The sequence below is a fragment of the Pelophylax lessonae genome, assembly GCF_965119305.1.
Source record: "Pelophylax lessonae genome assembly, chromosome: 1".
NCBI classification, from domain to species: Eukaryota; Metazoa; Chordata; class Amphibia; order Anura; family Ranidae; genus Pelophylax; species Pelophylax lessonae.
Window position 1 is genome coordinate 233,446,080 of NC_138768.1, and position 24,943 is coordinate 233,471,022.

The window sequence follows — 24,943 nt, forward strand, 5'->3', positions numbered from 1 at the left end:
ATGTCAGGAATATGACATGTTAGATGAAGATATTCTTTATGTGATATTTGTAAAAGAGATTCTATGGGACTAATTTGCATGTATAAATACTATAGTGCTGATTCATTAAAATCAGAGGAAGGAAATATCTCTATATCCGCTCAGATTTCCTGTTTAATTTGACCATAAATTGAAAGTTAAAACTTTGTTAGTTATTAATGGGAGCATAGTCACTTGTGCTTACTTTCTGCTTTCCAATTTTGATTTGTCATCCTTTTGTAAGAAATGAGTATGCCTCACACTGTCCTGTATAGAGTTTACAGGGCACAATATTTGAAGGCGGGACTTTTTCAATCACGAGGCTGAGACTTGCAGAATTTCCCCTGGCTGCTTTTTTTATAAGCCAACCTACTCTGCAGTAATTCTGATTGAGTAAAGCTGGATACACACTATTCAAATTTTGTGGTTAGATTTCCTTCAGATTTACCTTTTCTATGTAGTGCAAGGGCCTGCCACATTGCATACAAATTGAAAGTGTTTAGGTTTGACCTCGTATTATATGGTTTTGGTAAGTCTGAAGGAAAAAGTCTTCAGAAAATCTTATAGTGTGTATGGCCCTTAATGCAAATCTGAAGCACACTTTCCAGCCATTAAGCTGTGTAGACAGCGAGATTGTTCTGCAGTCCTTCCACTGTGGAAACCATGCATGATTCTCTACTCCACCATGGACTTCAGTTTAGGTTAGCCTACATAAATCCCAACCAATCTCCTATTACATCTGGTACACAGTGTTCTCAAAATATTCAGGGTTTTTCAGGTGACCCCAACCCATCCCTCTTCCACCCCTCGTGGTATAAGTGAGATAGTAGGGGGTTAGTTTAACGGGGAAAAAAAATTGCCAATATATCTTGTTTTGCCTCGGGCTTAGGAATAATGTTATTCTATATTGTTTTGAGGGTAGTGGTGCGCTTCAGGGGCTAGATGTTTTGTCTATCTCTAAATTTTGTAGGTGAGTACAAGATCTGGGTGCGTATTAATAAATTACAAGAAAAGTGCTAGATGCTAGAGTGGTGCCAATGTGTTATAATATTGAAAGGGTAATAAATAAATGAATAAAGTGCGTTGTGTTTCCAAAAACTTTCTGTGAGACCTTAATCGGTGTGTAAATCGACTAGATATCCAAATATACTGACGGTGTCTTCTTCACAAATTCAATAAATAAATAAATAAATATACCATCAATTTCATACATCATCATCAAAAATGAATAACATCAAATACATCGATCGATAAAATTGAACATATATAGGTGCTTATTTAAGTGCTGCATGCCTCCTACAGTAACTTTATAAAGTATTCCAAAGTGCTCCCAATAAGTGCGACTAAGAAAAATAAATACGGTAGAAATACATAAAGTCTTTTCCAGAAATAAAATCCAAAGTGTTCCTAAGTATAAATGTGTTATTATTCCTTTATGGACGTGCTTCAATGTATAAATAAAGTGACTGTGTCCTCCACCTTGTGTGTCACCTCTATGTGCGCTAAACTCTCACCTTAAAGGCAAGAAAAATGTGCACCTATATATGTTCAATTTTATCGATCAATGTATTTGATGTTATTCATTTTTGATGATGATGTATAAAAATTGATGGTATATTTATGTATTTATTGAATTTGTGAAGAAGACACCGTCAGTATATTTGGATATCTAGTCGATTTACACACCGATTAAGGTCTCACAGAAAGTTTTTGGAAACACAACGCACTTTATTCATTTATTTATTTATTTATTACCCTTTCAATATTATAACACATTGGCACCACTCTAGCACCTAGCACTTTTCTTGTAATTTATTAATACGCACCCAGATCTTGTACTCACCTACAAAATTTAGAGATAGACAAAACATCTAGCCCCTGAAGCGCACCACTACCCTCAAAACAATATCTGTCCGACTGTGTAGTATCAGTATCAGTGGTGCAGCATCAGGGAGTCCCTCACCACCCCAGACAGCGCAGGAATCACACACACCCCAATGTTATTCTATAGTTGTGATGTACTACTCTATCCCATGAGTATGTTTTCCCAGTTCTGCAGATTTATTTTTTGCTTAAAGAGGAAGTAAACTCTTAACTTTTTTTTTTTCTTTTTTTTTTCCTGCAAAGTAAATGCATAATGTGCTAGGATGCATCGCATCCTAGCACATTATGTGACACTTACCTGCAACGAAGCCCGCGTTGTCCCTACTGCCGGCCGTCTCCATGTTCACCGTCTTCCTTCCAGGTCTGCGGACTCCATCTCTATTACTGGCCGGAGCCACGTGACGTCACTCCCGCTCATGCGCGCGGCACCCGCCAGTCACGGCACAGGGCTCTGAAGAAACAGCACAGGCGGCTGTTCCTTCAGAGCGCATGCGCCGATGATGTCATCGAGTGCATGCAATGTAAATATCTCCTAAACGGTACAAGTTTAGGAGATATTTACAGTACCTATAGGTAAGCCTTAATTTAGGCTTACCTATAGGTAAAAGTCATTAGAGTGGGTTTACAACCACTTTAAGGGTAACTGCACTTACACTTACCCTTGCAGATGCTCCCTCCCAGCATTCTTGACAAGCCACTGATCCACAAAGCTATTAGCCATGCAGCCTGCTCAGAATTACACAGCCTTTTGAAAAATGTTTACATTTATTCCAATACAAAATGCCCTGTTTTGCTAGGTGGAAATAATTGAGATTTCAGTGAGCATGCATTCGAGGAGCAGTACCTGACAGTGACATGTTTCCTAAAGAAGCTGTGCAATGCAAAGAAGGCCGGACTGCAATCCTCTCACAGGAGCTGGAAGGGTACGTGCCAGAATGTTGGGGTAGGGTATTGGGTGCACTAGTATGTTTAGTACGCTTACCTGTAAATGTAAACAGCTAAAAAAAAAAAAGGTAAAAGATAATTTTACCTTGCACTGATTGTTTGCTGGTGGAATCTCATTGAAGATGAAAACCCCATTATAGTCAAGCCTCCATGGCCATTACCATCTAACTACTTGTAAGCTGAATTAAGTGGTTAAAAATAACACCCAGATATACTTACTCACACACACTTTTGACAAGATTTCCACATGGTAGTTTACATCCCCACCCCTCCCACAATGTCCTCTTTCAGCTAGGCATTATCATTTTGCTTTATAATGGCTGCAGCAGTTTGATAGTACTAGGAATTCTAGAACCGATATCTCTCTGCTTCATTTTCCAGAAAGAATTTGAGAAAATTTAAATTTCTAACAACCCAGCAAATCTAAAATGTCACTTAAGCTGGGCTCACACTTTTGTGATGCCTGAACCATTGCGATTCCTGTGCGGGTTCCTGCATCGTGCCTGAATCGCCGCTGGTTCACACTGACATCTGTAAACCACTGCAGGTGTCAATGTAAAGTAATGAGATGCCCAGATTGGTTCACAGATCGCAGTGCGAACTGTGAACACCCATGTGATCCGATTCCAGTGCGGACCAAAAAAAGTATCCTGCACCATTTTGGTGCAAATGCAATGCAATTTCAGCCATACAGTTTGTATGGCTGAATTCGCATTGCACAGACATTGCATGTGATCTGCATAGCAATGCGGTGCGAATCACATGCAGTGTCTGTGATCGCAAAAATGTGAAATCTGTACTTTGATTACTTAAATGTAAGAAATGGGGATGTCAGAAAATTACTTTACTACCCGGTTTGTCTTTCTAGAGTTGACAGAAGAAACTGTTCTGAACAAGTTAGGAGTCTGAGTTCTTTGATTCCTTATTTTTTATGTTTAATCTAATCATTAAACGGAAGTATGGGATAGACTAAATTAACAAATAATTCTATAGTCGTGAATCAGCTGTTTTTTCTTTTTTCTTTCCTCCTTCCTTTTTTTTTCCAGCAGGGGCACTTTATTTATCATGTAGGTCCCTGTAATGGTCCATTTGCTGTTTGAGCCTAGGTTCACACTGAGACCAGTATAAAATTGTGCAAGCTCAGCTACCAGCATTTTCAGTTTAACTTCTGGGGCGATTTCACAGACATCTGTGCAGGTTCCTATACACAGATGTCTATTGAAATTGACCCCGAAATCGCCAAAAGTAGTACAGAAACAACTTTTGGGAATCGGTGCGGCGCTGCAAAGTCGGTGTCGCCCTGATTCGGACAGTGCCATTGCCGGCAATTGGCTTGGATTTGACATGTCAATTTGCATGCCAAATCATACCAATGTGAACGTGAACTGAAAGTTTTGGGGGGGGGGGGGATGTTACAACTTCAGTAATCCGGCCCCTCTTTCTGTCCCTCCTCCACCTACGAAACAGACTCTAACCTTGAACAGTAATCAAATTCAGGTACTGTGCTGTTCCTGTGCATAGTGGAAAATAAATAGGTGATATAACCATGGCTGGATCTAGGAGGGAGGTGTTGGGGAGGGGCGTATTCCCCCCTAAGGTTTCAGTTGTGCCCGCCATCCTCCATGGATCCTGTGCCTATTCATCTTCTTCTCACATTCCTGCTCTGCACACAGTCTGGACACAGGTAGCACAGCTCTTCTCCCCCTCCCTCCTTCTCGCACACAGCTCAGATTGATTCTCTTACAGACAGACTCTTTCTGTACACTGTGTAGCTGTCTGCTATGCTGCACAGCCTTTTTATCTTGAAACTTCATAGGTCAGAACTGCAGAATAGCAGGCAGCTACACTGTGTGCAGATAGAGGCTGTCTGTAAAAGCTGTAATCTGAGCTGTAATGCTGTGTGAAAGAAAGGGGGAGGAGGGGAAGAGCAGATAGCCCAGAGCCAACATCAAACAGAGGAGAAGGAAAAGGGGTGCATCCTGACAATATTGTCAGAAAAGGAATCCAGAGAAGACTCCAAAAGGTATTTAACTTGATTTTAACAGAAAGGGTGCACTTTTCAGAGGGCTGGAAACATTTTTCTATATAAGCAGTTCACAGGTAATAGGATGAAGCTAAAAAAAGGAAACCCATACTTCTCTTTTAAGTTTTCAAAGGCACATTTCAAAGTAAACTAAGACAATATGGGCATAGCACAATTTGTTGGATTACAAAGTTGCCAAACATGATATACAGCTCACATACTGTATATGACAAAATAAAATAAGCCATGACTATGTGCAGAATCAGGTCATACGGACCATAACTGATCGGAAACCAAGCATGGGGCACAAAAAACATTGTCACAATATTGTCCTGTCGAGACCTTGAATAATAGGAATCCAGTTGAGCATCCACACATACTTCCATCGGGGACTATTTCAATACTGCTCATCATGCCCCAATAGGTCACATTTTAAAATGTGTATCCATACTGTTAAACATGGAAACGTGTGAGTCTTTAGAAAGGCTAGGAAGTGAAGAGGGAGGAAAGAAGCAGAAAGAGAAGGGAGAGAGAGAGAAAAAGAGGAGTGGGGATAGGAGGGAGGTGCAGCTTCCCACTCCCCTTTAAAGGGGGGGGGGGTGCCCCTATAGGCCAGACCACAAGCATTCAAGATATATAGGATTCAAAGTCAGACATGTCCTAGAAATAAGACCACACCATCCACATAAGCCTATACCACTCCATCTTATCGTCTTCCCAAACAATCATGCGTTCCACATAATTAATTTTCTTCCACTTCACACGCTCATTCAGCCAGTGAAGAAGGTTCAGGTTTACGCCAATGTCTAGTGATCACTGACTATGCAGCTGTTAGAAAATGCCTAATCAAACTCTTAAATTGTTTGTAAGAACCTGAAAACATTGATAAGTAATATTTAGTAATTTTAGGTATATTCAGAAACTTGTCCCCTACACATTTTGATAGAGCTTTAGTATCTTATCACAGAAGAGAGTAATCCTGGGACAGGTGTCCAATATATGGGACATAGTGCCCATCACCTGCAGACCCATCCAATATGTATTCTGGATAGTTACGTTCCTTAGTAAGTGCTAGTATCTTGTCCCAATCCATGTCCTCAGGGGACTTGTCCAAATCCCTCCACCATTTAGCTATAAATGGTGGAGGATGTGGAAAGGATTCTTTTAGCAAAATTTAATATCCTGCAGAAAATTGAGGCTGTGGTCTTGTGGACTGGGAAAGTAGCAGCTCAAAGTCTGTGTGAGGTCTAGTCAAAGAGTTCAAGGGTAGTAAGGTCCCGAGATAATGTTTGAGCTGAGTGTATTAAATCCAGGCTCTTGTGGGGTCTTGGCAGTTCAGTAATATCTGGGAAAGGAAGACTAATTTGCCTCTGTGAAGAGTGTGATCTAACAGAGGGTTTTCATTTCTCACCCAAGAAAGTGAGAGAGTGCTGTGGTGAAGGCTTAGCAAGCAAATAGTGGAGTCATAGGGCTTGCTTGAGAGTAGAGTAGACCCTTGGTAATGTACGTATCACAAATCTGTAAGGTAGGAGCTATTTAAAGGTAAGTAATCTCCAGGCGGCCTACACTTGGTGTCCGTCCACAGCAAAGAGGTAAGATCTGGGTCTACTAAGCAATTTGTCTAAGAGCTATAGGCAAATGTTCCATAGTAAGAACATGTAATAAAGGAGAGAGGGGACACCCCTGATGGGTACCATTATGAATCCAAATAGAATCCCAGAGAAGGGCATTGGAACAGATCCTCCCAGATGGGCAGTTATAGAGGGCTAGGATTTTGTGTTGGAGTAGAAGTTTGGAGTGAACCTAGTTGAATGCTTTTTCAGCATCCACCGAGACTAGGCAGTCTGGTATTTGACGTTTTTGGGCATATTCCATCAAAGGGTATTATCCCTAGTCTCTCTTCCCTTCATAAAGCCTACCCGATCAAGAGGCATCAGGTGATTTTCTTATTCTTCAACCTTTCAATGTCAGCATAGTGTTTTGGTAATTAAACTTTACAGTTCACTTTCCAAAGCCAAGCTAAGTTTTGGTAAGTGCTCTGTGCTATATCCTTTGCAAATGGTCTAATGCCTTATGATATAGCAGTTCAGATTTGAGACACAAGGTAAACAGTTGCATATGCCAAAGCCTTGTATCCAACTTGCCAAAAAGATAAACTGAAATCCCTCAGCCAATTTTAGTTTAATCATTAACGATTTACCTCACCTGAAAAGCGATTACAGTTATTCATTAGAGGTGTATACTGTTATCATGATTCAAAATGTATTTTGAAACATGCAGTATATTTCTTCAGACTACTTGGTATGATCTGATTATATATTTTATTCCGTTTAGATAGTGTCACGCAAAACTCTAAACATGTGAGCTCACATAAGTGGCAATGTATTCATAAAATCTGGATGAGGTGGTATGGAATGCTGATTGCCTATCGGTATGCCTTTTTATAGGCTTACCTATAGGTACAAACATTAGAGGGAAGTTTACTTCCTCTCTAACCACTTAAGGACCAGAAGGTTTTACCCCCTTAATGACCAGGCCATTTTTTGTGATACGGCACTGGGTTACTTTAACTGACAATTGCACGGTCGTGCGATGCTGTCCTATTTTTCCCACAAATAGATCTTTCTTTTGGTGGTATTTGATCATCTCTGTGGTTTTTATTTTTTGCACTATAAACAAAGAGCAACAATTCTGATAAAAAAACAATATTTTATACTCTCTGCTATAAAACATTCCCAATAAAAAAATGTAAAAATCTATTTTTTTCATCAATTTAGGCCAGTGGTTCTTAACCTTGTTGGAGGTACTGAACCCCACCAGTTTCATATGCGCATTCACCGAACCCTTCTTAATTGGAAAAATAAAATATGATTTTTTCAAATTCAAAACATAGGTATATATTATTTTAGGTATATATTTATACATAGGTGCACAAAATGAACAAAACCATTAAGAACAAAGAACAAAACCATTAAAAGATGATTTTCACACAAAAACAAAAACATAATAATGAATATTTACCGCAAATTAGTGTGACTTCTGCTGTTGTCTTTCAGAGACCAGTTCAGAAATGCACGGCTTTATCTTGGCAAGTGCCACTCTCATGTCATTATCATGTCTCATGTCACCTCACCCTGGCCTGCTGTAAGGGGGGATCTATATGGGGGACGGGACCTCACCTCACCCTGGCCTGCTGTAAGGGGGGAGATCTATATGGGGGATGGGACCTCACCTCACCCTGGCCTGCTGTAAGGGGGGCTCTATATGGGGGACCTGGTCCCCCATATAGATCCCCCCTTACAGCAGGCCAGGGTGAGGTCCCCCATATAGATCCCAGGGCCCCCATATAGATCCCCCCTTACAGCAGGCCAGGGTGAGGTGAGGCCCCGTCCCCCATATAGATCTCCCCCCTTACCGCAGGACAGGGTGAGGTGAGGTCCGGACTCTGGCCTGCTGTAGGAGGGGATCTATATGGGGGACCCCAGAGTGACCTAACCTCACCCTGGCCTGCTGTAAGGGGGGATCTATATGGGGGACCCCAGAGTGACCTAACCTCACCCTGGCCTGCTGTAGGGGGGGATCTATATGGGGGACCTCACCTCACCCTGGCCTACTGTAAGGGGGGATCTATATGGGGGATCATGTCCCCCATATAGATCCCCCCTTACAGCAGGCCAGGATGAGGTGAGGTCCCGTCCCCCATTTAGATCTCCCCCCTTACAGCAGGCCAGGTTCCCCATAAAATAAATCCCCTTTACATAGTCTTCTCAGTGTTCTCACACAGTCAGTCAGACAGTCAGTCACTAGACTAGTACAGCCAGTACTACTCCATTCCTACCTTTTTTTTCACCTGTGTCCCGACTCCCGATCACAGGCTAGGTTTTCCTCCTGCAGGCTGCAGCACCACTGTCACCACTGGCTCTCTGGCCTCTCACCTGCCGGCTTCTTCTGCTGCTGCAGCTGCCTGGCCTGGTGGTTCTCTCCCGCGCTGCGCTGGGCGGCCGCTGCACGGGTTAGTCCCTCCCCCAGACAGTCCCTCTCCGCACCGCACGCCTGGCCTGTCCCCCCCCCCCCACTCCACAGTGGGCGACGCCGGCTCCGGCTAGATCTGATCCGGCCGGGAGCCGAGCTGCACAGCCAGCAGTGAGAGTGAGCCAGGGGCAGAGAGAGCTGCGAGTGCGAGCGGAGCGGGAGCGGAAGGACATGCCCGAAACTGGAGAAATAGTCCCTGACAGCGAAGTGGTACTAGCGGAGGGTCTGCCGAACCCTCGAGACTGACCCACCGAACCCCTGGGGTTCGATCGAACCCAGGTTAAGAATCACTGATTTAGGCCAATATGTATTCTGCCACGTATTTTTGGTAAATGTAATATTAATTGGTTTGTGCCAAAGTTATCGCGTCTACAAACTAGGGGATAGATTTATGTAATTTTTATTTATTTATTTTTTACTAGTAATGGCAGTGATCCGCGATTATTAGCGGGACTGCAACTTTGCAGCGGACAGATCGGACACCTTCTGACACTTTTGAGGAGACCAGTGTCACTAATACAATAATCAGTGCTAAAAAATATGCACTGGTACTGTACTAATGACACTGGCAGGAAAGGGGTTAACACCAGGGGGCGATCAAAGGGTTAATGTGTCCCTAGGGGATGCTTTCTAACTGTGCGGGGAATGGAATGGACTCACACAGAGACGTGTGTTCCTAAATAGGAGGAACAAAGAATCCCTGTGTTCATCTCCGACAGAACAGCGGTCCACCTTGTTTACATCGGTAGACCACCATCCTCTCCTAATGGGGAGCGATCGTGGGTGGCCAACGGACATCGCGTCCACAGGACCCGCTGATTGGCTCCCCCTATGGCCATTCAGTGCGTGTGTGTGCCCCCAGTATCTGTTACATGAAGCGACGTACAGGTACATCGTTTTGCGTAATATAGTCTACCTGCTGCAGTAAAACTATGGCGGCTGGTCGGCAAATGGTTTAACTAGCATATTTACTGTGTACAGTTAATAAAGCTATTCACAAGCCTTTTAATTTCTTCTTTGTCCACTGTATCATACACTACCAAAATTACATGAAAATCCTAATAAAAACTTATTGGGAAAAAAAAAATACTTTGATGCATTTCCTTTTAAATAATGTAATCACTAAATATACCGGTATTTAGCACTAGATCTGGCCTAGGTGGCCAATGTAGGAGATTTACTGAAACAGGAGTAAACAGATTATGGGACAGCTGTGCATGGTAACCAATCACCTTCTAACTTCAGCTTATTCAATTTTCAATTGCTTTTACAATATAATTTGCAGAAGCTGATTGGTTACTATTTACAGCTGTACCAGATTCTGTGTGCTCCAGTTTTAGTATCTCTTCCCCAATATGTCCTTTACTCTGTCACTACATCTATTTAATCAACTGCTCACACAGTGCCCATGTTCAGTAATCCCTAATCATAATGAATAAGGTCAGTGCTGGACTCATACATTACAATGAAATCCCAATTCTGCTATGTAGCCTAAAAGATTTCCAGCATTATTAAAATCATCATCCAAAATCCAAAGGGGTCTCTTATTTATTCATATTGCCTCTAATACACAGAGTATGTATACCTCTACATATGACCAGCATGATTCAAAAATAAGCAGCATATGAACCCATTCTGTGATTGTAAACCTCAAAAATCTATTAACATTTGTATTAATAAATGTGTAACTCTCATTAAGCAAACAAGCCAGGATCCTTTAGTGTGGCCCAACCTATTGTTCTATTTTGTATCACCTTAGTTATCATTTATAATCTTTAAACATTTGGCACAGTAAAGAATTCTTTCTGGTAACTCGACCATGCAGCTAAATTTTTTCCAGTATTGTCGTATTTTGCTCCTTAAAAACAACCACACCGTCTTTCAGAGCAGCCTGTGTTTTTCCTAAGGTTACCTGTGGGTTTTTCTTTGTATCCTGAACAATTCTTCTGGCTATTGTGGCTACAATCTTTCTTGGTCTACCTGACCTTGGCTTGGTATCAAGAGATATCTGAATTTTCCAGTTCTTAATAAGTGATTGAACAGTACTGACTGGCATATTCAAGGCTTTGGATATCTTTTTATATCCTTTTCTATCTTTATAAAGTTCTATTACCTTGTTACGCAGGTATTTTGACAGTTCTTTTCTGCTCCCCATAGCTCAGTATCTAGCCTGTTCAGTGCATACACATGAGAGCTAATAAACTCACTGACTATTTATATACAGACACTAATTGCAGCTTAAAAAGCCATAGATGTGGGAAAATAAAGTGTGTGTCACCTTGTGTGTCTGTACCAAGGCAAAACATCCCAGGGTATGTAAACTTTTAATCAAGGCCATTTTTGTGATTTCTATTATCATTATGATTTAAAAAGTAGCCAGACAACTATGTTATAATATGGCTTCATGATCACTGTAGTTAAATAACAGACAGTTTTTTGGCATGGTCAGTCATAGTTTCAAAATCAGTGCCAAAATGTCACTATTTCTGACCGGGTATGCAAACTTTTGAGCACAACTGTATTAAGATGATGATATTTATGGGATAATTTTACATTTAGTTGCATATTATTTTTTAGCACAGCTCTCCACATAACCAGTCATTTACTTCCTAGTAATAGCTGCTTTCCTATTGCAAATATGTTTCGTGAACGATTATGTGTTTAGTGATTTTTGTAACTTTTCATTTTAAAATTGTATCTGTTTTTTTTTTTTTTTTTTAATATATTCTTTTAGTGCAGCTTTCTTATGTTTTTATATCTCAACTAATTAATTCTAGCCAGAATATGAGATGATTGGTTAATAACAATAGGATCAATAAAGGGTTTACATGTGAATTTATCATCCTGTTCTGTGTGGGTAGCAGTTCTGATTTGCATTGTGAGGATATATTTCTACCATGGGACCTAATTCTGAAAAATTTCCCAGTTCTGCTCCTGCCGGTTTCTGTAACACTTTGTTCTGCTAGATTTACCCATCATCTCTGCCCAGTAACTCATTTGTTTGACATTTATGCTTGCATGGTTAAGACGTGATGACGGTTTCAAGTGTACTAAAGTTCCAAATGTATATTTTTACAAATACAGTGTCAGAAGTCTATATATATTAACCAATAAAAAGTGTTCAGCTTTCACCGTCCATCATTTGTTACCATAAAGCCTTTTGTTGATTCTGGAAAAAGTAAGAAGTAAAGCAAATAAGTACCGTATTTATCAGCGTATAACACGCCACGGCGTATAACACGCACCTAAATTTTAGGAGAGAAATTTCAGGAAAAAAGCTGAAATTTAAAATAAACAGCTTTGAACTCAGAACATTTTTTTTTAATCAAATTCAGTCTCACCAGTGCCCACGAATGCAGCCTCATCATCAGCGCAGTTCCCACAAATGCAGCCTCGCCAGCGTAGTGTCCATCATTGCAGCCTCGCCAGTGCAGTGTCCATCATTGTAGCCTCACCAGCGCAGTGCCCATCGTTGCAGCCTCGCCAGCGCAGTGCCCATAGTTGCAGCCTTGCCAGCGCAGTGCCCATAGTTGCAGCCTTGCCAGCGCAGTGCCCATAGTTGCAGCCTCGCCAGCGCAGTGCCCATAGTTGCAGCCTCGTCAGCGCAGTGCCCATAGTTGCAGCCTCGTCAGCGCAGTGCCCATAGTTGCAGCCTCGCCAGCGCAGTGCCAGTAATTGCAGCTTCGCCAGTGCAGTGCCAGCAATTGCAGCATCGCCAGTGCAGTGCCAGTAATTGCAGCTTCGCCAGCGCAGTGCCAGTAATTGCAGCCTCGCCAGCGCCATTGATTCTATCTCGATCACTTTTTAAAAGTCCAGGAAGCAGCGCCGAGAGGTAGAAGGGGCGGGCGGGGCCGAGGAGAAGGAAGAACGCCCACGCTGTCATCGGAAGTCCCGGCGCCTATGATAGACGTCGGCATAGGAGGCGGGACTTCCGATGACAGCGCGTCCTTCCTTCTCCTCGGCCCCGCCCGCCCCTTCTACCTCTCGGCGCTGCTTCCTGGACTTTTAAAAAGTGATCGAGATAGAATCAATGGCGCTGGCGAGGCTGCAATTACTGGCACTGCGCTGGCGAAGCTGCAATTACTGACACTGCACTGGTGAGGCTGCAATTGCTGGCACTTTGAAAAAGTGCGTGTTATACGCCGATAAATACGGTATAAGGCAGACAAATGCAACTCTTTTCAATATAAAATCAGTATATCGGTGTGTATGTGTGTGTGTGTGTGTATATATATATATATATATATATATATATAGTATATATAGAGAACAAAAGCGAGAGATTGCTTTTGTGTATAGGGATTTTCAACTTGGTGAACCAATCCAGTAATGGGAATAAATAGTTGTATATAAAGCATGGTCTTGCAGTTTGTTTAGAAGGCTGTAGACTGCCATTGTTTATCTTACTCCTGAAAATGCTAGTTGACTTGCCGATTCTTTAATATTTTCTGGGTCCTTAGAAATTCTAACCCTATTTCTGGCTTTTATTAACTGCAGTCCTGTTCAAGGTCAGTGACTCAAAAAGCTATATTCCTTGATATATATAGAGAGTCTATTTCCTGTGTATTTATTGTTGTGTTGTTAGTACTGATATATAACATCACAGAATATTGTAGTAATCATTTTGAAAAGATGGCACAAGACCATTTCCAGACACCATTCAGCAATTCTCTCTCCGCTCAAGGAGCGGGAGTGTTGCTGAGTAAAGTGCTATAAAGTAAGGGGATATATCAGACTACTAGAGAACACAGACCAGTGTGCTCACACTGAGTGCAGAAGTCTTTTTTCTTCAGCCTTCTGTAGGATGGCCCCCTATATACAGTATATATGTCGTTACTTTGACATTTAATATGGTGGCAGCTAGCTAGCTGCCATAACCCCAGTATCATTTTTTTCTGTGGGCAATTCAGTGTCTGCTAAGTGATCCCGGCGGGAGATTCGCCACGGGATCACTTTTAGAGGCAGCGGAAAAGGTGCCTCCCCGCCACTTTCCATTTTTTTCCGGGTTTACCGAAGCTGTTGGTAAACCCGGAAGCAATCCGATCCGACTCATGGCTAGGCAGCAAGGTGAGTGCCTTCTGTAGTCACTTGCATATGTAAATGGTGTTCAAACCACATGGGAGGTATCGCCGCAATCGCTAGAGTGAGAGCAAATATTCTAGCAGTAGGCCTCCTCTGTAACTCTAAACTGGTAACCTGTAAACATTTTTAAAGCATCGACTATGGAGATTTTTAAGTACCGTAGTGCGCAATTTTAAAGTATTACATGTTAGGTATCTATTTACTTGGCGTAACATCATCTTTCATATTCTACTAAAAAATTGGGCTAACTTAAGTGTTTTTTTTTTTAATTCATTAAAGTGTATTTTTTTTTTTAATTGCTTTTGAAAGGCTGCTGCGCAAATACAGTGTGACATAAAATATTGCAACGATCGCCATATATTGCTTGGTTAATTTTCGAGCAAAAAAAATACTAACTTAAACTTGTAAACAAAAAGTTCCAGGAAAGGCCTGGTCAGCAAGTGGTTATCTTCAGCCTTCTGCTGGAATCCTAAGGGGATGGAGCTACAGTGTATATACATACTATAATGATTTAGCAGACCTACCACCTGTCTATTTTAGTTTAAAAGGAGTTGCACTTGAGTTTTAAGATTCACTATTCATTTTAAATGATTCTGGTTTTACAATTGACAGCAATGATGAACCATCAGAAACAGTCTTCTCTCAAAGTCACACCACAGGATAAGTTCCTGTTACCAGAGTTCCAAAGAGCCTTGGCTCACCTACGTGCTCATTTTGCCGCCTTTTATTGGTTGTAAATGCAAGTGTCCAGATATGATTTCAATTATGTAAATAGTAGAGAACGGATACACATGGATATAGATATGATACTGTACTCATGCTGTTCTAGACAACTTGTGATTTATGGTAATCAAGGCATTCATAGAAATAGAAGGCTGACATGCCAGATCTGGTGGAGGAAGATTGGGAAATTTGCACCAGCCATTATGTTACGAATATGATCTCTGCTAGAGAGAGGTTTATACAGTTGAAGTTTCTCCATAGAGCTTATTTTACCCTGCAACAACTGGCTATTTCCTTTTCAACGTGTCCTCTCTGTGTACATTGCCTCTCCTCTGTAGGATCCTTCATACATATAGTATGAACATACCCCTATATTAGGCCATTTTGGGTGGCAGTGATGGCTGACCTTAAGAGGCTGTGTGATTCAACCCTCGGTTTGGACCCCAAAATACTCATGTTGGGAATCTTGGATTTGATGGACTTGGGTTGTCATGTCAAGCGGTTATCTTTTTTGCTACCCTTTATGTCCACAGAGATATTCTTTTAAAATGGAGGTCACCTAACCCCCTCTACTCTGGCTTCTTGGAGTGTAACCATTGATAATGCTGTACCAACGTATAGGTTAACCTATGCGAGTAGGAACTGCACCAAGAAGGGTTCAGGTTGACCCACTTATCTGAACCAAGGAAATCACAATGCCGAGAGGGTGTTTAATGGATGTCGTAACATTCCTTTTCTGTGTCTAACTTCTTTCTCTTCCTCCCCAATATGCCTCCCTCCCCCCTTTGTGCCTTCTCTCTTTGGGTTTGTGCAATTTTTTTCTTTGGTATATTTTTTAATATTTTAAGTGTGGATTGGGGATATATTTTATACTTGTCACATTCTCTTGTATGTATTGATACTGGATAACATGTACCTGTGTGCATTTATTCACTTAATAAAATACATAATTTAAGAAAAAAAAAAAAGCACTTATGAACAAGTTTGTAATTTGTATTATAACAATTACATGTAAAGTCTTATGAAGTAAAACGTCTAGTTATACATTCTGTTATTTAGACATATATGTTTCTTTGTTTTCAGAAAAAGAGCAGAGAAGAGACATGCGGGGAGGGCAGTGGAGTAGAAATCTTGGAGAACAGACCATACACAGATGGCCCTGGTGGCACCGGTCAGTACACGCACAAGGTTTACCACATTGGCATGCACATCCCCAGTTGGTTCCGATCCATCCTGCCCAAAGCTGCACTACGAGTGGAAGAAGAATCGTGGAATGCTTATCCTTATACAAGAACCAGGTATCAGTGTGCTGTACTGCTTTGTTAGGAATTGACTTGAAATATTCACAGCAGTCTAATTTTGCCAGTTTAAGGCTGTTGCAAAGTGTGAGATTATACCATACCAGTGTTTTTTTTTTTTTAACACACTACCAGTGGTTCATCATTGCAAAGTTGTGAGTGATTGAAAGGTGAAAACTTTTTGGAGCATTTATTTTTTCAGTGGAATCCAATATTCTTTGACCCCTGAAAAGTGTGTGCTGGCTTCTAGGTTGTACTGACTGTCTTTTGAAATCACCACCAATTATGTTTTCCACCAGGCAGGTGGGATCTAGGTACACCTATAAAATGCATTTTGTTCAGGGCGTACACTATAGTTACTATAGTAACACTATAGACCAAAGAACATAAATTCCCCAAGTAGTTATTGTGCCCCAGATATTCAGCTGGTGCCTAATATTTCTATATACTTTCTCTGTTGTCAATAGAATTCTTGACTCTTATAAAGTGAATTATGCCTCCAGCACTGGAATGACAGCCTGCTGAATTGTATGTTGTTTTCTACACCTCTTTTGGGGATTTTAATGAAGATTGTAAAATGAATATATTGTTTTCAATTCAGGTACACCTGTCCGTTTGTGGAAAAATTCTCCATAGATATAGAAACCTTCTACAAATCTGACTCTGGAGAGCTCGCCAATGTCTTCAACCTTTCTCCTGCTGAAAAGCGACAGACAGTATTGGGTAAGTGGCCCCATGAATCCATTCTACCACTCACATGGTGCTTTTATTTTAAACATTGCAGATTGTACACCATCCAATGCCCTCAGTGAGAAATCTGTCCATCCACTGGAAATCATAGAAATGAGGAGTTGTGGGCAGTTATTACAAGCTAGTATGAAGAACATTTGAAAAGATTGTGCAGCTTCAAAGCCAGGCAGTTTTCGTGCTCTGCATTCACCCTAAAAACAAAACATTTTCTTACTGTAGAAAAAGTAAAAATGTTAAATTTAGTATTGTGTTTACAAATCATAACCCCCTTATAAAAGGATACACATAGTGTGGAAATAATGTGCGTTGTGACCGGTTTTCAGACTTCACGTGTTAACGACATCCCCCAATATCATAATTTTCATTGCTAGTTTTGATCTTCATTGCCTGTCTTGCATAGTTGTTATGTGATCAACCGTTGCATGCATCATTTACATAGGACTTTCAGAAGACAGTTATCTCCTGATTGTTTTGCACGTTTATATAAAAGCTCTTCAGCTCCCTTGCAGACTGTTCCAGGCATAAACCCTCTTATATATGTTTATACATGACTTGTGAATTATCACACTGTATCTTTGGAATGAAACAAAGACAAGTGGTTGATCTAGAATTGAGGCAGTTATACCTTCACTGCTAACCTAATTCCAATGTGCCTAATTAAATACAATACTCCTTTATTTATTTATTTTAAACTCCAGCCATGCCTTTTCAGAAGTAAACCACAATTATATAATTCAAATAAAGTATATAACAGAACCTGATGCTTGATACAGATCAGCTAATAAAGTAATGTATTGCTTCAATTTCTCTATACTAATATAGTATGTTCTTATAAGATCTAATGGTAATATCGCCTTTAGTTATTTTAGTTCCGAGACCTAGACCAAATGTAAATTCTAACTGGATCCCTGTGTTATGGGTTTTTTTTCCAATTCTTTATTTTCGTCACAAGGCAACGATACAGAAAGTGCAGAGCATGAACATCAGAGATAACATGTACAGTAAAGGGTTCTACCGTGGTCAAATTACAATACACCACAATGTCTATCAGAGCAGTGAGATCTCAGCTAAGAGGGATAAATAGTACATGCCAAATCACCCAAGGGGACTAGGTGGTCGGTTGTCTCTGTACCTTGTGTTTTTCGGTGTAGATGCAAGTAGAAAGAAAAGGGAGGGGAAAGGGAAACAGGGGGAAGAGAAGAAGTAGGGAAAAAATAAAGGGGGGGGAGGGAGAGAGAGGTGAGAGTACAGAGAGGAATAAAGTCTGCATCCTCCCCTCCTTCTCCCCCGACTCACAAGTCAGCAAAGAAACCTCCAAATGCCACAGGATGAAAATTCAACCCAGCAAGGATGGGTACTCCTCAGATGTAAAGTCGTGCCAGTAGAATCACTTTTTGAGAAATTTGTCCCGAAGGCCCCTCTATATGGCCACTAGGTCCCGAATTTCATTTATTTCAGAGACCCCTTTCAACCAAATGGAGATCCACAGTGCTTGTCTCTGCTTCCAGAAAAGCGGGATACAACTTTTCGCTGCGGTGAGCAGTAATGGTAAAATGAAGCCTCTAGGTCTTCCCAGAGATATGGTGATGATGCAGGAGAAAGAACGCTGGATCCCACAGTATTGCATGATCAGTGAATTTCTAGGTTATGCAATGCACCTTTGACCAGAAGGCATGCACAAAAAGATATGAAGAAAAGAGCCAATCTCCTCCCCACAATGCCAATACACACAAATTCTGTACAATAAATAAAGTTTTGCATATTTAACTAGACCTTAAACTGAGAGAGGATATCCATTCATCATTTTTTTTCCCTAAATATCTGGTGTTTAGGCTTTTAGAGGATATTAAAGTGAGTAGTATGTGCAGAGCAGTAGTGTGCTGGGTATTATATCAGGAGTATGTGCAGGGGAGGTTGAGAGTGAGCAACATATGCAGAGGTGAGTATGGAGGGTATTACATCAGGCAGTATATGCAGGGGAGGAGTATATGGAGGGTATGACATCAGGCAATATATGCAGGGGAAGAGTATGGATGGTATTACATCGGGCAGTATATGCAGGGAATGAGTATGGATGGTATGACATCATGCAGTATATGCAGGGGAGGAGTATGGATGGTATGACATCAGGCAGTATGTGCAGGGGAGGAGTTTGAAGGGTATGACATCAGGCAGTATGTTCAGAGGAGGAGTATACAGGTATGACAGCAGGCAATGTCTACAGGAGAAGTGTGCGGAAGGCATGACAGTGGGTTTTTGTGCAGGGGAAAAGTGTGGAGGGTATGATGGTGCATGGTATGTGCAGGACAGAGGAACAGAGAGTATGAACACGGACCGTACAGTATGTTTGGAAGAGCAGCTGGAAGGTTATGAAGGCAGGCAGAATGTGTAAGTGGAAACTCTAGAGGGAAAGACAGCAAGCGGCATGTGCAGGAAAGCAATGCTATGGGCAGGAGAGGCATGTGGAGGGTATGACATCAGGTAGTATGTGCAGGAGAGGAGTGGCGGAATTATGGCTATGACAGGATACATAATGTAAAAGTGATTGTAAAGTCACGTTTTTTTTTTTTGGGGGGGGGGGGGTAAAAATAACAAACATGCTATACTTAAAAGAAAAAGAAAAATGTCAGCGCCTAATCCGCAAAAAATTGCAGCTTGCAAAACAGTGTGAACATACAAACACCAGTGAAATAAATAAATAAAAGGTTGCAGCGCTAAACAATATTATGAAAAGTGTCTGAAAAGTAAAGTCCTTCAATGGAACATAAGTCCAAACATCTCATAAATCCAAGTGGAAGACGATATTCTGTGTCAATGTGAATTCAATACTGACATCAGCTAGTGTTTCTCCACCAAAGTAAAAAGTGAACACTCACCAGACCCATATGCTGTCTATTCAGGACAGCTGAAAGCGTGTGAGATGAAGCCAGAGGAATCAAGCAGGGAATGATCTTCTTATCCCTTCACCGGACATGCTTTCCTCAGATGTTAAATCCAGAGTGGCAAATTAACAGGCAGGAGAGAACAGAGATCTCCTCATGGTGTAGTATTTATTAAAACTTTCACAATGATTAAAAAACAATGTACAAAACACAAATGGAGATCCATACAGTGCAACAACATATATGGCACTTACATATAAAGCCACCAGACTAAAAAAACGACTGGTGGCTTATGGACTTCTGGCATATAACCCTGCTCAATACTAATGCTATACTTACCTGCTCTGTGAAGTGCACGGCACGGATCCTCCTCTTCTTGGGTCACTCTTTGGCTCTCCTGGCCCCTCCCTCCTGTTGAGTGCCCTCACACCAAGCAGCTTGCTATGGTAGCACCCGAGCCGAGTCACAGCTCCCTGTGTCCATTCAGACACAGAGCTGTGACCCGTCCCCTCTCTCTCCTCATTGGCTCACTGAATTTGACTGCAGCGGGAGCCAATGGCGCTGCGCTGCCATCTCAGCCAGTGAGGAGAGAGAGTCTGGGGCAGCTGAGACACTCCTGCAACATCACTGGATAGGGATGGGCTCAGGTAAGTATTAGGAGGGCTGCTACGCACAGAAGGTTTTTTTATCCTCATGCATAGACTGACTTTACAACCACTTAAAGACAAAGTGAGTAAGGCATAGGGTAACACACTTTTTACTAGCTTTATTGCTTTTTTTTTCTTTACTGTGATGAAAGGTTATCATTATGGAGACATGAGATACTAGAACAGACTTTCTCAACTTTTTCAATACACAGTAACCCTTGAAACAACTTTCCGGTCTCAGGGAAACCTTGCTAATAACTACTATATCTACAACTCATGATACATTAGTTTGATGAGCAGTGGGAAGAATGCTCATTACACTTGTGGTCATTAGAAAGTATTACCCCCTTACAGATAGCTAAAAAGATCAGTGGTGTCAGTGGGAATTTATCGGAGAGGCAAAAATTGGTCATTGCTTAAGGAACCCCTAGAAACCTCTGGAAGAACCCCATGGTTCCACGGAACCCTGGCTGAGAAACCCTATGTTATAAGAATGGGACCTCAGTGCATTGACGGCAGAATCCCCAATATGCAAGTGGCACTTAGCTTTAATATGATATAGGATAAGGTTGTTTAAATTACCCCTCACTGCCTGTCAGATTAGAAAGTAGGAAAAAGCAATCTATTGGAGATACTGAGATTTTTAGTAGCGTGAGGAAGGGTTAGAGCTTCTGACATAGTTTGTATTGTCATCCATTCCTTTCTATCTCAGTGACACCTCCCACCATCATTTCTTGTATGGAATCATAGGTACAGGATATCAATGAAAATCTCCCCAGTGGAGTCATAAACAGAAATAATAACCTCAGAGCAAATGTTGCTCACTCGTCTTGTGACCACACAGGCTTTCCTTTCCAGCTTTCAACCAATGCACAGACATGTATGGCCTAAGGACAAACATCCACATGACATGTGGGTCAGTGGGGATTGTAGTTCCCTGTCTACCAACATTACATTCTACAGAGTGATCCATCTTGTATTCCTACATGCCAGCCATTCTGACATGAGGCTTCTACTGAGAACTGGTGTCAGTCAGGACAAGCGGGGTAGGCTGTGTCAGCCTGGCTGACTACCTGGCTACAGACACATTGTGCATTACATCAGCATGGTGATTTTTAGCTCTGATTAGGAGCTGAGGGACACAAACTTTAAATGCTAGCACAGAACTGCTTCCATACCTGACGTGATCACAATACTGAAGAGAAAACAAGATGACAGGCAGGATCATCAGGTGTTTGCTTAGAATAGAAAAACTTGCACAAAAAAGTATATTAGCAATTGTAACTATGGGCAAATACATGCATTTAGGGAATTTCATTATAAGGGTTTGCAAGCTCCATAGAATACATTGGCGGAAGCTACCTTTAAGACTCTAGAAAATTTCCCACTGTGGCTAATACATTACAGTAGGAAGACCCCACTGGGCAACCGCTTTTTAGATTTGTTGAGCCAGTCACTGTTTTATATTACCCTGGATAAAAAGCCCCGTACTCACGCATCGAAAATTGGCAGGGAATTTTCGGCCGACGACCGATCTGCCGATTTTCGGCTTGTTAGTATGATGCTTCCGACAACCAACTCCGACTTTTCGGCCGAAAAAAATCTGGTGTGCAGACTATAAAATTTTTGTTGGCCGTCAACACAACGGCCGAATTTCGTGCAGTCAGTACAGATTTCGACAGGGAAAAATCTGATGAGCAAGTCTGGGCATGCTCAGTGAAGAAAGAACACAAAGAAAGCAAACCAACACATGACATCACTTCTGAAGTAGAATTTTGTTGGGCGAGAAAATTCGTGTGCAGTCTAGAGCACATTCCAACCAACAAAACACAACTCTGGACAAAAGACGGAGGATCGGTCGGCCGATAATCGTTGCGTGTGTACGGGGCTTAAGGCTGGCACTGACAGTGTCTGCTTAGTGTAAATTTATGAATTTTCAAAACAAATGTGAACTGTCCATACAAAGTATGTTTAGACTCTGAGCAGACACCCTTGGTGCCAGCTTTATTGTGAGGGAGAAATAGGATAAAATGCCCCCCATTCTAAAAAATTACCCTGCTAACATGGCAGTAAGCTGTGTGAAGATCACACAGCATAGTGTTATTTTTTTTGAAAAACAGAAAATAATTCTTTGATTTTGATACACATAGTGGCCATATTATATTGTACACTTGTTTGCAAGAGTACTTTCACACTGATCAGTTTTTCATCCATTTTTGACTTACCAAATGCGGAAGAAAAAATGCATGACTGTTAAAGTTCTATGGAACTCTTTACACCAGTCAGTGGCAATTTTAAAAGTCCTACATGCTGCATTTTGGTGCATGTTTGGTATAGTAAAAAAAATGCACCAAAAATGTACCTCCCCATTGAAATGAATGGAAAACACAGCAAAAACGCACCAACGGTTGAGTTTCTGGTGTGTTTTTTTTTTGAGTCAAGTCCTTTTTCACAGGTGTAAAACGCACCAGAAACGCTGCAAAAACCCCTGTGCATTTTTACTGGGTTTTTGCAATGGCACAGAGTGAAAACAGCCTTAAAGGCTAAGTTCACTTTTTCTTTTAAATCCAGCTCCTCTAGGTATCAATACACCATTAATGTACTTCAATTGCAGAAAAATCAAGGTTTCTTTGATTTTGAGTACAAGGCCTTACCTTAGCCCTTGCTGTATTTCTTAGAAAGCTTCATCAAGTGCTGGAATGAAGATTTGGAGCGGACAAACCAGAAAGACACAGGAAGGGGTTTACCAGCTGTCCTCCTAAGCACACACCCTTCATCCACCAACTATGTTTGCACAACACCCCTGTCATCTCTCCATGCCTGCATTTGCCTTAATTCCCCAGCATTCCTTCAAACGGGCTCAGGCCACGTGCTAAACTCCCTGGGGCCGCAGGCAGCCCATGGGACACAAGTACATGAGGAAGGCAGCGCATGAACCACACCGGGATGCAATGGATAAGGAAGTCAGGTGAACATCCAGTATAGAAAGGGTTAACAGTTTATTGGTATTGATAACCGAAAAACAAAGTGATCAAGATGACTTTAAAAAGGGCACAGCTCGAAACATGTAGTCATGGCAACCGTATAGCTTGTGTTCCACCCTGGTTCCTGGTATTTTCCCACAAGTGGCGCCTGTCCGGCTGATGTCACCGCTACGGAACTACAGCAGATTCCATTCATCCTCTCGCCAGCTGGTTTTACCTAGTTGCGCTTTTATTATCATTAATTGTTAATGGCCTACCAAACACAGAAGTAAAGCCACATTTTGCTACATGAAAAAACGGGTTAAAAAACGCAGCAAAACGTGCAGTAAAAAAGGTGCAACACCCACCACGCCAAAATGTTCCATGAGCTACTTTTAAACAGTGGCTGCCTTATGTGTGTCACTGGAAAAACTAGCCAAAAAACATGCTCTCCCACTGCTCTAGGTGTAAATGGGACCGGAAAAAGTAAAATTAGTGCATTTACACAAGAACAATGAGGCTCCATTTACATCTGTGTGTTTCCAAATGCATGGCCATTACGTGTTAAAGGCTCCCCAAGTGCAGCTAACACACCAAAAACTTCAGTAACGAACCATGGTCAGCTCCAAAAAAAAAAAAAAAAAAGCTCTCGAGCGTCTCAATTGTCACACGTAAGGCAGCTCACTTAAGTGGGCAGGACTATGCGTGACGAGTGAAAATGCTTCAAAACACCCAAAACGCATGCAGGTATGTGAGTTTTCGCTACGTGGGAGTGTGAACGAGACATAACAACGAAGTGTCTCCATCACTCCCTCCTGTGTACTTCTACAAAGATGGCCATACACTTTGCAATCTCTGTACAATTTCATTAGATTTACCAGAACTATGGAATAGGATGACCCATCTGAACAATTCCTTCAATTTTTTATCAAATCAGACAGGCCCTTGTACTACATAGCTGATGGGAGATCTAAAGGAGATTGTACAATCAGATTTTATAGAAAGTGGGTGGAACGTGGTGTGGTCCAGAGTAGTGAACACACCCTATCACGCCCTATTCTGTGATACAAAAAGGAAGTAAAGGCTTCTGGGAGATGGCCTACAGGAAGTGAATGCTGAGAGACCATCTACAGGAAGGGATGGAATCTGAAAATCATTTTAAAAATTCAAATAAACTGACACGTTTTTTAACCTCCTGTGGATAAGGTAAGTGAGAGAAAAGCACATTTGGCCAGAAATGGAATTGGAAAACACTTCTATTTATTATGAAAAGTGAAATTCTGACCAAAAAGGTAAACTTATCCTTTTTGACCTGAACTCAAAAAGGTATTTTTGGTCAATCAACAAAATCAAATATTGCACAAGTCTAATCAAGAGAAAATACCTGCGATATAAGAATCATTGATTTAGAACAGACTGGATCATCCATGCTCCTTGGATACCATGTTGTGGTTCTGTTTTCCTCACCCACTTTTAGAATGGACTTGGAATACATAAGATGTGGTGTTTGAGATGAGCAGTATATTCTCCTCAAAAAGGACAAGGATACAAAGAAGTGAGCAATAACTTGTATGCGGTCTACAGGGCAGGGTGCGGTTGTTTGGCCAGTTCTAGACCAGTGATCCTGCTGCTGTAGGTATTAAACTTGTTCAATCATAAAGTGGAACATTACTTAAAAAGAAAAAAAAAATTTTTT

General features: G+C 41.4%; 1 protein-coding gene across 10 annotated transcripts in view; it reads left to right on the forward strand.

The window, feature by feature from the left end:
• The window catches only part of PITPNM2 (phosphatidylinositol transfer protein membrane associated 2), a 428,296-nt gene that overhangs the window by 207,082 nt on the left and 196,271 nt on the right, over positions 1–24,943 (forward strand). For all 10 annotated transcript variants that reach the window (XM_082258328.1, XM_082258333.1, XM_082258336.1 and 7 more), the window contains exons 3-4: positions 15,791–16,005; positions 16,607–16,728. In XM_082258328.1, the coding sequence (XP_082114454.1) occupies positions 15,791–16,005; positions 16,607–16,728 (337 nt within the window). The remainder of the gene's footprint in view (positions 1–15,790; positions 16,006–16,606; positions 16,729–24,943) is intronic.